Below are 13,882 nucleotides of genomic sequence, written 5' to 3' on the forward strand. Positions count from 1 at the left end.
CAAGTGATTGTGGTGTCGATGTCTTTGTTTGTTGTGGGAGGTCGGCAAAGAGTTGTCGATAGTGTCAAGTGTGTAAGTGATGCAGCAGGGAGGAAAGAAGGAGGGAATATATATGTGGGAGAAACAGCAGATATTCATGAATAGGTTTTCATAGGCCCTCATGAATAGGGCATTGTAGGTCCTCATGAATAGGGTTTCTTAGGTCCTCATGAACCGAGTCATACTGTCCTGAAATTGTCGAGGACCACGGTTCATCCTTGGATGTGATAGGGACCAAATGATGAGGACCACCCACTCGTTACTCATCGTCAAGGGCATGGTGGGACACAGCCACTGGTGAGGGATGATTCCATTTCACCTTGCAGTTAGATTTGAACAGCCACCTTCTCTACCAAGGTTTGCTTCCAGTAGCGTCCATAGTGCTGCGTTCTCGAAGATTCCTGGATGAACACCTTGCCAATAACTGACTCTTGCTTCGGAAGCGATGACTCAAGCCTTCTCGACTGATGTGGACGACCGAACATTCGCCTCGACCAGAAGAAATTTTCCCAGTCGGCTTAGACGCTTGTCATGCCGTTGTCGAGTCTTGTACAGGGTTCCGCGCTTGGAGACAGCGAAATCTCGACAACTGGCATCTTTGACTACAGCAAAAGAAGTACAAACCTGAACAGCTAAGAATAAACGGTCTGTGACCTACCTTGCAGCCTCGTGTCTGAAGCCATACTCTAGCAACTCGCTTTCAGGTCAGCTGCACAAATCACAGTCGTGCGATGTGCCAACATGGGAAGGCAGCCACATACTGCTTCAGATTGCATTGTGTCCATAACCTAGGTCGAAATGTAGTTTTAATCCCCTGAAAAAGGGAAGAAACAGCGAAGGGGACGCTTGTGGGACGTTTGATAGAGATCTTAGAGGGTCACGTGTGTTCGTGAAGCCGAGGCAAGCGCGTAGATCCTCCAGTGTTCCAGACGCGTCGTTGTCAAATCGTGTTGCTGGAGTCTTCGACAATACTTTGGCCATTCAACAACTTCCGATGGACAAGCAGCTCTTGAGCGGGTTGAATGCCGCTCAGAGAGCTGCGGTTACTTCGACAGCCACAGTCCTGCAAGTGTTGGCGCCTCCAGGTTCCGGCAAGACGAAAACACTGACCTGTAGAGTCGCGTACTTGATTGCCAATGAACGTCTCAATCCTCAAAATGTCATCTGCTGCACGTTCACCATCAAGGCCAGCCGAGAGATGCGCGAGAGGCTCAGAGGACTGGTCGGTAGCGAGCTTGAAGCCAAATTGGTTCTGGGGACCTTTCATTCTATTTGTCGTCGCTATCTCGTCGCTTACGGACACCTCATTGGCGTACCGAAGGGATTCGGAATAGCAGACTCCTCCGACAGTCAGAGTATTATCAAGCGGATCATCAAACGTCTCAACTTATCGATCGAACCAAAGGCCGCGAGAGCGAAGATTTCAAGTCACAAAGCCAAAGGAAAGAGGTTGGAAGATCTTGCAAAGACCCCGCAGAAACAGGTGGACAAACAAGAGTTTATTACAGTTTTCCATGAGTATGAAGCGGCTCTTGCAACGTCAAAGCTACTGGACTATGACGACCTGCTTCTCCGCTGTGTCGATCTTCTTCGAGCGTTCCCTGGCTGTGTTTCCAATGTAGAAGCTCTCTTGATCGATGAGTTCCAGGATACGAACGTGGTGCAGTTTGAATTAATGAAACTGCTGGCATCAGCTGCCAAAAGAATCACCATTGTTGGAGACCCCGATCAGAGCATATACGGCTTTCGTTCTGCTGAGATCGAAAATCTACGGCGTATGAAAGTCTTCTACCCGGAGACAGTGGTGATCAACCTGGAAGAAAATTATCGCTCGGCTTCTGCTGTATTGAAGCTTGCACAAGATGTCATTGAGCAAGACACAAATCGACCACAAAAGCGACTCAAAGCAACGCACTGCCATGGCACCCGGCCCGTTCTCCGACGTTTGCCAAATCCGAACGAAGAGGCTGTGTGGATTGCTGGTGAGATCAAGAGAATGTCGAAAATGACTGGTGGTCTACTTCTGCACTCAGACTTCGCTATTCTACTTCGATCTGCCTATCTTTCCTTGCTCATCGAGAAGGCTTTGAGCAGTTCAAGGATACCATATCGCATGGTTGGTGGTCAGCGTTTCTTCGATCGCGTGGAAATAAGAATCATCATCGATTACCTCCGCACAATCAGCCATCCTGATAACAATCAAGCTCTCATTTCGATCATAAATGTGCCTTCTCGAAAGATTGGAGAAACGACAGTTGGCGAATTCATGAAGCTAGGAGAACAACGAAAGACATCACTATGGGCTATCATTCAGGATATTCTTGCAGGCAACCTCTCGCCAGAGAAAAGGCTGTCAAAGCCAGCTGAGCAAGAACTCGGACGCTTGATCACCATGATCAAGAATGCAAGGCAGAAAATGGAGACGGTTCATCCCGGTACTGTACCCAGCACATTGATTGACTTCATTGTAAAGTCGTTGGATCTGGAGAATTATATCAAGAGGAAATACAAGGACGACCACGAAGATCGGCTCGAGAATGTCAAAGAACTCATCATACATGCTTCTGAAGTTCTTTTGCAGCCTTCGGAAGAATCCCTCGTGCAGGTTGACGGATTCGAACAGCAAGCTTCTGGTGGCGGCCAGGAAGTCCTTGCTCAATTCTTGGCCAACATCGTCTTGTCTACTGACACGGACAATTCTGAAGGCGGCAACGACAAACCCCGCGTGACCATCTCAACTATCCACTCTGCCAAAGGCCTGGAGTGGCCGGTTGTATTCATTCCAGCTGTCTATGAAGGGTCGATTCCTCACTCTCGCGCAGAGGACACGGATGAGGAACGCCGCTTACTTTACGTTGCAATGACCCGAGCTCAAGCACTCTTGACGATGACTATCCCATTGACACAATCTCGGGACCAGACTGAATCCACTCTGACTCAATTTCTGCCTCCTCTCGTGCACCATCATCTGGCACAGGTTGGGCCGAACTTTGATGATAAGACGATTTCAGACATTGCCAGCGTCCTTTGTCGCCCAATGCCATCTCAGGAAGATCTTGTGATAGCCCTACAGAATATCGGCCCGAGCGAAAGCCAGTCTGATGATCTTTGGCCGAGTGACGGTGGTCGGCGCCCAATAGCGATGTCTCTTACAGGATTTCAAGCAATACCAGAATTTGGCAAACCACTGGCCGAAGCTGTTGCCGCCGCCCAGCAAGCATTTCATTCTAACCGTTACAGCTCTTCTGTGCCCGCAGGATATCATGGCGCAACTACTATGAGTAGTGTGAGTTCTTTCTCAACCTCCAATATGACGTTGGGATTCACCACCGCGAGCCACCAGCTCAAAGCCCAGCCGCTTGAACTTACGCGTTCTTCATCGGATGCTTTCCCTCCACAAAAGAAGCCAAAGCTTTCGAAATCTGCATCAGCACAAGGCAGCATAGCAACTTTCTTTGCGAAGTCGGCAGGCCAGACCTTAGCATCCACAGAGGCAATCTCTCCAGCCCAACCCGCGCCACAACTTTATCAAGCACGAAGAGCTAAGCCCGCGGTTCCGGCGTTGACAGGCCCAAAACACCCAGTGAAGCAGAGCGAGATCCCAGAGGAACTTGCGTCACACAGACTGAACTTCAGCAACGGAATCGTGCAGAAGCGACCCGGTGCCCTGAACGAAGCAAGCACCAATTCTAACTGCCGCTATGGAACACTGTATAGTTCTTCGCCTCCACCTCCTGACATGGAAGAGAAAGGGCAGCCAACTAGCAACGAACAGGAGAACCGTCGCCTGTCACACAGCGCAATGACGAAGCCGAGGGAAGCCGCACTTGGACCAGGAACTGCGCTTCCTGCAGCTGCTGCTCCTCGGACCGACTACGTTCTTACTCGGCCTGCGACAACTATGCATAATACTAGTATGTCCTTCATAGGACACCATGGCTTCTCAACCGGCACCTCGAACCCCGGTATAGGCCGCAAGACACTGGGCGTCCGGCGAACATTTAATGGATGGGATAAGCGGAAGAACAAGTGAGCCTTGGCTGGTGGTGCAGTTGAGAATGCTTGAAGCATCGAAGATACTACATCGTCTGGGGCTGTATCATGTATGACTTTATGTGTAGACGACGTTATGACCTTGGGAGTGTTTCTTTCTGGGCTGCAACTGCAATGTTGTATGCTTTGGTGACTTATTAGCACGCGGGATTTCAGGTCATGGAGTCTTTTTGCCGGGCACTTGGGAGCCACCTTTTGTACGCATGAGTCCGCCATCGAGCGGCTCCTGTTTCGGGATTAAGAAATTAGAAGTCATAATTGATCATTATATCCAATCTGCACAATGATTAAGTCTAAAATGTCCAAAAGCAGGGAATCGAAGGCCTCTCTGTCTGCGTTATTGCGCAAAAGCATAATTATGAAGATCCCTGTTATCATGAACTCAAAGCCCGAAGGTCCATGCAATTATGTTCATCTACAATGCGACAGCGCCCATAGCAACCGCAGCCGCACCGACAAGGGCGAGTACGTTCATCCCCGTCCGGTCCGCAGCTCCAGTGTACGTCGCGACCCATGGGTTCGTGCTGGTCGCGGCGACAGGCGTTGACTGGACAGCCTGAACGGTCAGAGTCGTGGCGACGGTCACACTGGGAGAAGGTGCTGCTGCTGCTCCCCAGGATCCGGCGCCGGTGCCGGAGCCGGAGCTAGAGACAGCTGGTGAAGTTGCCGTTGAAGTTGATGCGGTGTCAGGAGAGGCAGAAGCAGATTTGCCCCAAGACCATCCTGTACCACCAGTGGCGGTCGAGGCGGTGCCCGTGACGGTCAGGGTGCTCTTCTGAACGGCCGGCGAGGCGGGGATCGCCGGAACGGTGCACACGACGGGCGTGCTGACGGCCCATCCGGCGCTGGGCGTGATGGTCGTCACGGTGACTGGGATCGTGGGCACGGGTGTCTCGGTGCAGCCGCAGTGTGTGGTCACGACGGTTGTGGTCTTGGTGATGTAGCCGGTCGGGCACGGTTCGATCCAGGATTGAGTCAGGGTGATTGTGACGGGTTCCCATTTTGTCCAGGTCGCTGGCTCGGTTGTTGAGGCCTTTGTGGTGGTAGTGCTTGTGGTCCAGTCAAGCCACGTTGGGTCGACAGTTGCGGATGATGTGGTCGTCGTTGTCGTAGTCCAGTCAAGCCATGTTGCCTCGATTGAGGAGGACGATGTGACAGGAGTGGTGGTGGTTGTCGTTGGCGTGGTTGTTGCGGTCCAGTCGAGCCAAGTGGCGCTGTCTGTAGAGATGGGAGATGGTGAGCTGGTTGTGGTATCTGTGTTGATCGGTCCAACGGCGTGGCTTGAAGTGGTCGTGCCGTTCGGATAGAAGCCCCAGGATGTGGTTGACGAGGTTGTTTGACCGATCGGGCCGATATCGTTGCTGGTGGTGGTAGATGTGGGAGCAGCGCTAGTCGTGGTGGTGGTTGTTGTTGTTTGACCGATCGGGCCAATGTCGTTGCTGGTGGTGCTAGTTGTGGGAGCTGGGCTAGTTGTGCTGGTGGTGGTTGTAGGGACAGCGCTACTTGAGCTTGTGCTTGAAGTGGTCGTCGTCCATGTCGTGGTAGTGCTGGTAGGAGTAGCGCTCGTTGTTGTTGTTGTTGTCGTGGTGCTGGTCGTAGTGGTCGTAGTGGTCGTAGTGGTCGTTGTAGTGGTCGTGGTCGATGTCGTAGTGCTTGTGGTGGTTGTGGATGTCGTCGTGCTTGTAGTCACGGGCCTGGACTGATAGACTTTGACGTATTCGACATCCCAGTACGCCTCCGAGAACTCTGTTGGGTTGTCGCCGACAAAGACCGAGCATGAGTCTCCATAGCTTGCAGCACATCCGCTGCTGGCCCACGTAGCGTCGCCCAAATCACCTGCAGACTGTCAGACAATGCGATCTGCCGAACTACGACAAGACTTACCGCAGAAGGTGGTGTCGAATACGATACGGTGGTCCGCAAAGTTTGCATCAATGTCGCAGCTGGGCCCGTTGAAGATCGAGAACGGTAGACCCCAGCCACTTGGATCAGGCGTGCTGCCAGACGAGATATCGGATGGAATACTTCCTCGAGAGAAGAACCAGACTTTGATGGCATCAGACGTCCATTCCATAGCATACACACCCCCTCCATTGGCGTTGAGCCCAGCACCCCAGCTGCTGGTTCGGGTGTCATAAGCTCCACAGCCGGCACCATTGAAGGTGTTATCGGCACCGTAGTAGTCGCAATTGTTGCCGCCCTTGGTACCCGTCATTTGCAAGGGGCTCTGCTGAATGGTGCAGGTATTGCCTGTGTGTGCCGAAGCGAGATTGACGGGATTGGTATTTGCACCCTCGATGATGTCGATTTCACCGTTCATGGGCCAATCTCCGCTGCCCAATGTCCAGAAAGCAGGCCAAACGCTACATCCACCGCTAGTTCTCGTGGTTGGAAGATGTTTGATGTCGGCGATGAACAGACCGTGTGTCCATGACGAAGTACTTTCAATGCGCACACTCGGTCGTCCGACACCATTGATCAGCCAGTAGTTTTGAGTGCCATCATAGGTATTTGTATCATCGACTCTCATTTGAGCCGAGCCGCCGTCGAAGGTGATTAGGCCGTCTTGCGTTGCTTGGGCTCTGCTCTCGTACCTTGAGACATGGTCAGTATATAAGTACGTAGCGCCGGGTCATGTTTAGGCATACGTGACGAAACCGTGACTGAGATCAGCTGTCTGTAGATGTGTCAGTTTCTCCTCGACACGCGAAACGGAGAGTCTTCATACATCTTGGAAATTGAAGCCATCGAAAAAGCTGGTGCCGGAGTACTCAGTGTCCAAAGCGTAGTAAGTAGTGGCGGCAGAAACAGATGCAGAAAGCAAAGCCAAAGCTGAAACGAGTGTGGTGCTCGACCTCAGAAGGAGTGATGAGGAAGGCATATTGAACGAGTGACTGAAAAGCAAAGAGTAAAGAGCGACAGCGACAAGAATCACGCAACAAGAGAAAGTAAGAAAGATTGAAGCAAGAAAAGTCTGCTATATTCAGTCGTGGCGCCAGCCATGGTCGAGCTGCCACCCGATGCCATTTTTTGGCGGCTTGGAGAGACCGACGCAGCCTCATCACAAAGCGCAAATTAACTTCCACCTGGTGTTGTTCCATAGAACAGGTCAAAGGAGTTAGGCTTGGATGAAAGGGTGCCAAAATGCAACTCGGGCCAATTGCTCGACAAACTGTGCATAGGCCTGGACCTGAGGCTGGCTGGACAGGAGCAATGTGACAGCGGGAGGCACCATCGGCGTCAATGATCTCCGAACCGGTGCTTTGACCGGTGAGCCAGAATGGTCCGCATTAAATGTAGCCATCGACTGAAAATGGTATAAGGAGCGGTAGAAATGAGACCAGCGCTGGTGTAGCCGAGTATAACGTCGTCGGCGCGTCCTTGAAGAGGAGAATCAACAGCAACGATGTCGGCTGAGGCTGAAAATAGGAGCGCAAAATGGACAGAGATATATCGCCCAAGTGGACTGCAATTTCTGCCTTGGCGACGGTCGGACCAATCGTGATATGTCGATGGAACGCGTATGCTCAAAAAGGAAAGGCATCTCATTTCCCCTGACGTTTGTGTTGACGTTTCTTCTTTGCTTCGACGGATGGGCCTCGTTTACACCTCCGCGTAGTGTACAGATGCCCTGTCTCCACGTGCTCGGTGGTTTGCTAGGAGTCATCGGCAAGAGCGGTCTGAGACGAACCTGACCCACGATTCCTCTGAGGCGAGACCCGGATCTGCTTAGGATGGGCTCCCGCAACAATCAGCATCAGCGGGTATACCTCGTTGAATCTTAGCCAACGCCTCTAACAATGACATGGCAACATCAGTTGGAAAAGAATGCAGTCTGCATGCACGCATATAAAAAGCCTCATTGATGGAACGAAGTAGAACTGGAGAGGATCAGCGCCGTCACTGAACATCATGTCCGGCCATTCTCATCCGGCGTCTCCCACATTGCGCCGCGACCAACTTGAACCACGGATCCACTCGCAGAACGCCTCCCCACAGGTCCTAAACACAATCATACGGTAGAACATCCAAATCAGGGTCCCTCACTCGAAAGATGGCAGGACACGCGTTCAGCACTATGGGCCATGGCTGCAATTTGATCTTACTTTCGAAGATGGTCGGCGTCTTCAGTCCCACGGCGAGAAATTGTCTCTTTCATGACGGATGATAGATACCAGACTCGAAAAATCCGAGGCCCCATCTGGGCGACGAGTGTCTGTCCACGTTTGCCACGAGTCGCTGCTGTGAATATGGTCGACTGCGGGCACAAGCTTCGCAATGAATCTATCCTGCAGGCGGTTTGACCAGATGTCATTGAGATTGCCGTCTGGGTCGCAAGGACTAGACGCCATCCACGCCGACCAGCGGAAAACGACTTGTTCCGCCAGCTCTGCCGAGATCTCGAACCATTCTCTATGCTCCTTGCCGCATCTGCTGCAATCAATCCAGCGACTGTGACTTAGCAGTTCTGCATGAACGAGTTTCTCGACTTTCTGTGCATGCGGAATAGGCCGCTTCGTATTTGCCAGCACATGGATACCTTGAAAGCACTCCTCTAGCTGCTTCCTGCGGACATAGGGATTTTCCTTGCTGCTTCCAATCTTGACAAAGCCGGGGCTGCAGTCTGTTGCCATGATATAAACGTAGCCGAGGTTGAAGCGCTTTTGCCTGGGAGAGACTGGCTTCACTCGCTGGCGAAGGACTTTTCTAATGTTGTTATTGATATAGGCTCTCGCAGTATCGTTGAGTTGGCCTTGGCTCGGATCGAGCTTGAGTATAAGAGGAGGTAGTCGGAATACACCATTCATTGAGACTGATTTTGTGCTTGTCGGCAGTGTCTTGTAACGGGACGACAGAGAAAGACCGGCATCGCTGGAAACGCTGTATGGAGGCGTGCCTGCTGGAATGAGGGCATCCTCCATGGTAGTATCATCGTCCGAACTGTCCCAATCCTCTCGAATGGGTCGTCGCTTCAATCGCCTGTCACATTCACATACCTCCTTCATTCCGAACAGGAGGTTTCGTTGTGCCTTCACCTTGTCTCTGGTCTGCGAGTACCCTTCTAGGCAGTCCATGTAGACGCGGTGGACATCTTGAAATGTTGTCAACGAATGACAGAGGATGTTCAATGCAAAATTGTCGGCCCATATAAGTCCTCGCAATTGCGAATTGACAATTTCTTGACAAGAACAGGTCAGGCGTTCTCCAGGATGAAGACAGGACCATTTTAACGGTGGGAAGCCTTTTGACTTGGGGACAAATAGTTCGACTGACACTCTGTACGACTCCATGATCAGTAAACGGTAGGGATAACGGGTAGACTCTTCAGCACAGTAGTGCTCGACGTGAGGCACTTATACCTCGTTTGCGTGCCCGGCCTCGCGAGGGCCACGCTAAATTGTTTCACTACGGAACAAAGAAGAAGCGCTGTCCGCAGGCCCGTACAGAATCCTTCTTCTTACCGTCTGCAAGAGGCTGCATCGGTGGCCAAACGCTTATAGAATAAGTGTAGCATTGCCAATAGTGGCGGATTGTATATGTTTCATACTTGGACTCAATGCGACCTCCACAATGAGTCGATTCTGGCAGGTTTCACGCCCGTTTCAGCGCCCCCATTAGGGAATGGCACGTACTGCGCCATCGGCTGCGAGCGATGATGGCCATAAAGCGCCAGTTGGATTCAAGGTCGGCAACCGAGGGGCCTACTCCGTAGTGAGGCTCATGATGGCGATGTCGTGCAAGTAAGTTCGGACTCAGAACCTATCAGCCACCGACCGAAGCGAGCGTGTACAGCCGGCAAGGGATTAATCGGCAAAGACAAGCGTTAAGTCCCTTCACTGAAAGCGATATGCGTGGACTCTACGTCTTGCCGGTAGCTGTCCAGATTTGTCCTCCCTTTGTAGAGAATTCAGTTGAAGTGAGATGCTTGTGGATGGTGTTGGTGGAAAAGCCACTAACTTATAAGGTATTTAGACTCGAGGCTAGTTACTTAACGCCCGGAAGTCCAAGGAATGAGCGACTGAGCTTAACTAAGCTAATCGCGGGGTTGATACGATTAAAGATACGTCAGATAAGTACCCCGCTGAGCCCATCGCAGCAAGGCAGCTGTGCCCAAGACTGGCCGAAGGACAGCTGTGGACAGGCTACAAGCCAGCGATGAATGTCTGCAGCCCATTGGCGTATCTCTTGCAAACCAAGATGTGGCATGTCTCATCTCCCCATCATGTGCGCTCGCAATGTGAGTGTCATTCTCATTCTCATTCTCTGTACAGCCAACCACAGGGGAGCCCTTGTGCCAGGCAGCCACCTACATTCGGTGTCTGGCTTTTGCAGACACTCTCTATTCCCCTTGTGACTGGTACTGGTATTGGTACCGGTACCTCCAACATCGAATGGATATGCCTCTTCCCGGCGGTGAGCAACTGACCAGCAGGAAGGACTGACCAACGGAGACCGGGATCAAAACTCGGGCGTCATCTTCCGCGAGCCAGGTTTGCTTCCATTGCAAACTTGCGATGCTTACATCTCCGAACAGCCTCGAAAACCAGGCACCAGCAACCTTGAACCTGGTAGGTCCGCCTTTGCACGTGTGCTGGTAACACCAAGGTGCAACGATAAGCCTAGCCTGTACGCAACCAACCCACACGCTGTCCAGCCTTATTGACGAGAACGTCACAAGGCTCTGCCCCTACTTCGATGATCTCGTCTGGCTCCTGTCGTTCCCCATGCGGCCAGTATTCGCATGTTCTTCATCGGATTCGACACGCAGACCATGCGGTCGTGGAGAACAGCCCCGATTGGCACTGCAGGCTGGCATCGCGATGACAAGAACCGTTTGATACTACTCAGGATTCCGGAGCAGGTATGTCTTTCAGTTCACGTTCTCCATTGCATTTTCATAGCTGACACTTGTCTTTGCGAACTCAGATCCCTCTTGATCCTCCATCATCGTTTCCCTCGTCCACCCATGAACACCATCCGCATGCCACCCTCGAAATCCACGAGCACAAACCTTCCCAACCACCCACGTCCTCCAAGACTCCCAATCTGACCACCCTCCCACCCGAAATCATCCACTGCATCGCCGACAACCTTCATCCCGTCGACCGCGTGTGTCTCGCCCTGACCTGCAAACCCCTCGCATCAGCCATCATATCCGCACCCCTACTCTGCCCAACAAGCTGGTCCCGCTTCTCCGACCAGCGGTACGACTGGCTCCTCCCTGAATCATACAGCTTGATCTTGCGTCTCGCACACGGGTGGATACCAAAGGACAAACTCCGGTACTGCTGGAAGTGCCACAAGATCCTGCCGCGCAACGAAGAGTATTTCCGCAAGAGGCTGGCCTGCAGGAAGAGTCCGAAATGGAGCATCAAGTTGGGCGTGTCCAAGACAAAATGGGAGAACATGGGCCGGAAAGAGAAATATACATACCTAGTTGAGACGTGGTGCGAGTCGCCGCACGAGGACAGCAGCAGTCTGTACTGCGATTTCTGTCGCGATCGGACGCTAGAGCCGGGCTTCGGTGTCGGTGCAACGCTGCAACATCCTGTACAGTGCCCGCTGTGTTTGGAAAGGGAGTTGACCTACGTCTGGCGCCCGCCGCGGAAACCCTGGATCAGAGCGAAGGCGCTCAAAGTGCTCAAGATTCTGTGGAGGCCGTTTGACCGTATAGCGATGTATATGCATATGTATGTCACAGCTTTCATCGTCCTTGGCGGACAGCTTGTGAATGATTTGTGCGAGAGAGCCTGGGAGTATACAAGGGCGCTGAAGATCTTCAATCGCTGATCCAATATACGAAATATGGACGGGTGTAGGAGCTGCTACTGCTCGGCGCCATATCGATGACGATGACGATGATGATGATGATGGAAGAGATGAGCGCTTTGCTGACAGTATACGGCATGGTATTGAGCTAATGCATACAAACTCGACATATGAACATCATGATATCCTTCCTTCATCTTCTTAAAACGCAAAACAGGGTATCGCGGGTATGAGTGACTGTCTTTGCATCCGTCTTTGCATCCGTCATTGAAACAGTCCTGCAGATCCCCTGAACTTGATCAAAGTCACTGATAGCAGTCTTGCGGGCTGATTCAGCGTATTTCGTGTGGAGCGATTTGATCAGGATCTTGATCAAGCTTTTCGTTGTGATCGTGCCCAACTGTCACGGCGTCGTGGAATACGGTATGATCACCACCATGACCAGGCCCGTTCGTCGAGGACGACCCCGTCGCGTTGGACGTGCTGGTGGTGCCGTGATGCAAAGTATTCGAGGTTGAAGCACTGCCAGCACGCCCGCCGAAGTTTGTCTCGCCGAAATTGACCGGCGGACCCTCGGCCCTGCTCTCGATAGTAGCGAGGTTCTCACCATGGTAGCCGCTGTGCAGAGCCCCAGGCTGGGCGTCTGGAGCCACGGCAGAGCTGCGGCGGCGAGTTGCTGCAGCAGATGCGCCGCTAGCGACGCCAGAGATGCTGGTGCGGTGACGGCCAGCGATATTCTCGAAGGGGTCGGTCGAGAGTTGGAAGAGAGATTGCTTGCGCTCACGGACTTCGTACTGTTCGGCGGGAGTCATACCCGTCTCGCCGACGCCGGCAATTTCAGCGTCTAGCATTTACGGATCAGTCAGCCTTGCAGCGAAGGAGAGCTTGGGATAGTTGTGGCACTGACTAGACACCCGTTTGCGGCCGTAGTACGGATCGCTTTGAGGTTCCAGGCCTCCTTTCCTACTAGTACTGAATTTCCTGACGTCGACGCCGCCAACACTGTATTTGCGTTCTCGGTTCCAGTACTCTTGCTCAGGTGTCAGGCCGGTCTCTCCAACATTGATGATCTCAGCATCTACGAATCATGTCAGCGTTGGGGATAGAAGACAAGGAAGCAACATTCACCAGATACTCGTTTGCGGCCGTAGTATGGGTCATCTTGAGGCTCCAAGCCCCCCTTTTTGCTGTTGCTGAATCTTCTGACATCAACGCCGTTGACGCTATACTTGCGTTCACGGTTCCAGTATTCTTGCTCTGGGGTGAGGCCAGTGGTCCCGACGTCCTTGATCAGGTCGTCTGCAAGGTCAGAATTTCAGTACACCAAGCAAAAAAGGACCTAGAAGGCATGGCAACGCACCAGGGACAGGCTTGCGGTTGTAGTATGGATCAGCTGTCAAAACCATTGTTGCAACTCGGAGGGCGCAAAGGCTTGCGAAATGGTGTCCTGGCACAGTGACTGGGGAGGAGGAAGGTATAAAGGGTCTTCGTATAATGACTGCCACTGGATTCAACGAGTCAAGCCTGGGCACGATTCGGCCCTTATCGCAGCTTCAGCTGTGAACCACCAAGCAAGTACGCAAGAAGAGCTCGGGAACGTAGCCAGGGGTGGCCAGGTCGGATGCTTCACTTCCCAGACCGACGTACTATGGTCAAGGGCAACAGGCAGTGCTTACCAGCGTACTCGACCGGCCACGCTCGTCATGGTTTGGCCAGGCGTGGCGACGGTACCCTTGACAGTCGATCTCCTGACTTCGAATATCGAACGGGCATACGACCCCGCCCTGCCCCAGAAATTATTTGCAGCTTGTCCGGAGGTCAATGGGGAAGTCTCTGGCGAGGAGCAGCTTCAACCTATCAGCAAATGAAGAGGCTCGTATAAGTGTCCTGGAGACTCGAAAGAAGCGGAGGACGCATGGTCATCTCGTCCCGAAGGGTGGTCGTTGACGTAGCTGGGATCTGTCTCGTCTTGTGCTTCTAACCATGTTCGTCGCTAGCTGCAAACATTGTTGACTTCGCT

The 13,882-nt window shown here is 52.5% G+C and overlaps 5 protein-coding genes across 7 annotated transcripts; 2 read left to right on the top strand and 3 right to left on the bottom strand.

Annotated features, from left to right (window-relative positions):
- Nucleotides 1-1,033: 1,033 nt before the first annotated feature.
- On the top strand, nt 1,034-4,327 carry PV05_01829 (uncharacterized protein; the record flags this gene model as incomplete). The annotated part of the gene is made up of 1 exon (XM_013466872.1): nt 1,034-4,327. The coding sequence occupies one exon, from the start codon at nt 1,034-1,036 to the stop codon at nt 4,070-4,072; it is 3,039 nt and encodes a 1,012-aa protein (XP_013322326.1). The 3' UTR covers nt 4,073-4,327.
- PV05_01830 (uncharacterized protein) lies at nt 4,293-7,190 on the bottom strand. The gene is made up of 4 exons (XM_013466873.1): nt 6,821-7,190; nt 6,741-6,769; nt 5,977-6,686; nt 4,293-5,928 (listed from the first exon to the last, which is right to left on the bottom strand). The coding sequence occupies exons 1-4, from the start codon at nt 6,971-6,973 to the stop codon at nt 4,508-4,510; spliced, it is 2,313 nt and encodes a 770-aa protein (XP_013322327.1). The 5' UTR covers nt 6,974-7,190; the 3' UTR covers nt 4,293-4,507.
- A 1,029-nt stretch (nt 7,191-8,219) lies between these two features.
- Nucleotides 8,220-9,366, bottom strand: PV05_01831 (uncharacterized protein; the record flags this gene model as incomplete). The annotated part of the gene is made up of 1 exon (XM_013466874.1): nt 8,220-9,366. Exon 1 carries the CDS (start codon nt 9,165-9,167, stop codon nt 8,220-8,222), a length of 948 nt encoding a protein of 315 aa, XP_013322328.1. The 5' UTR covers nt 9,168-9,366.
- A 975-nt stretch (nt 9,367-10,341) lies between these two features.
- On the top strand, nt 10,342-12,028 carry PV05_01832. Of its 2 annotated transcripts, XM_013466875.1 has the most exons (3): nt 10,342-10,719; nt 10,772-10,954; nt 11,020-12,028. In XM_013466875.1, exons 2-3 carry the CDS (start codon nt 10,835-10,837, stop codon nt 11,881-11,883), a joined length of 984 nt encoding a protein of 327 aa, XP_013322329.1. In that variant the 5' UTR covers nt 10,342-10,719; nt 10,772-10,834; the 3' UTR covers nt 11,884-12,028. The 2 variants fall into 2 exon arrangements, with proteins under 2 accessions (XP_013322329.1, XP_013322330.1); XM_013466876.1 differs by having other exon boundaries at nt 10,342-10,954.
- On the bottom strand, nt 11,997-13,755 carry PV05_01833. Of its 2 annotated transcripts, XM_013466877.1 has the most exons (5): nt 13,539-13,755; nt 13,223-13,403; nt 12,991-13,161; nt 12,770-12,940; nt 11,997-12,706 (listed from the first exon to the last, which is right to left on the bottom strand). In XM_013466877.1, exons 2-5 carry the CDS (start codon nt 13,266-13,268, stop codon nt 12,195-12,197), a joined length of 900 nt encoding a protein of 299 aa, XP_013322331.1. In that variant the 5' UTR covers nt 13,269-13,403; nt 13,539-13,755; the 3' UTR covers nt 11,997-12,194. The 2 variants fall into 2 exon arrangements, with proteins under 2 accessions (XP_013322331.1, XP_013322332.1); XM_013466878.1 differs by having other exon boundaries at nt 13,223-13,755.
- Nucleotides 13,756-13,882: the final 127 nt, after the last annotated feature.

The sequence above is a fragment of the Exophiala xenobiotica genome, assembly GCF_000835505.1.
Source record: "Exophiala xenobiotica strain CBS 118157 unplaced genomic scaffold supercont1.1, whole genome shotgun sequence".
Taxonomy (NCBI): domain Eukaryota; kingdom Fungi; phylum Ascomycota; class Eurotiomycetes; order Chaetothyriales; family Herpotrichiellaceae; genus Exophiala; species Exophiala xenobiotica.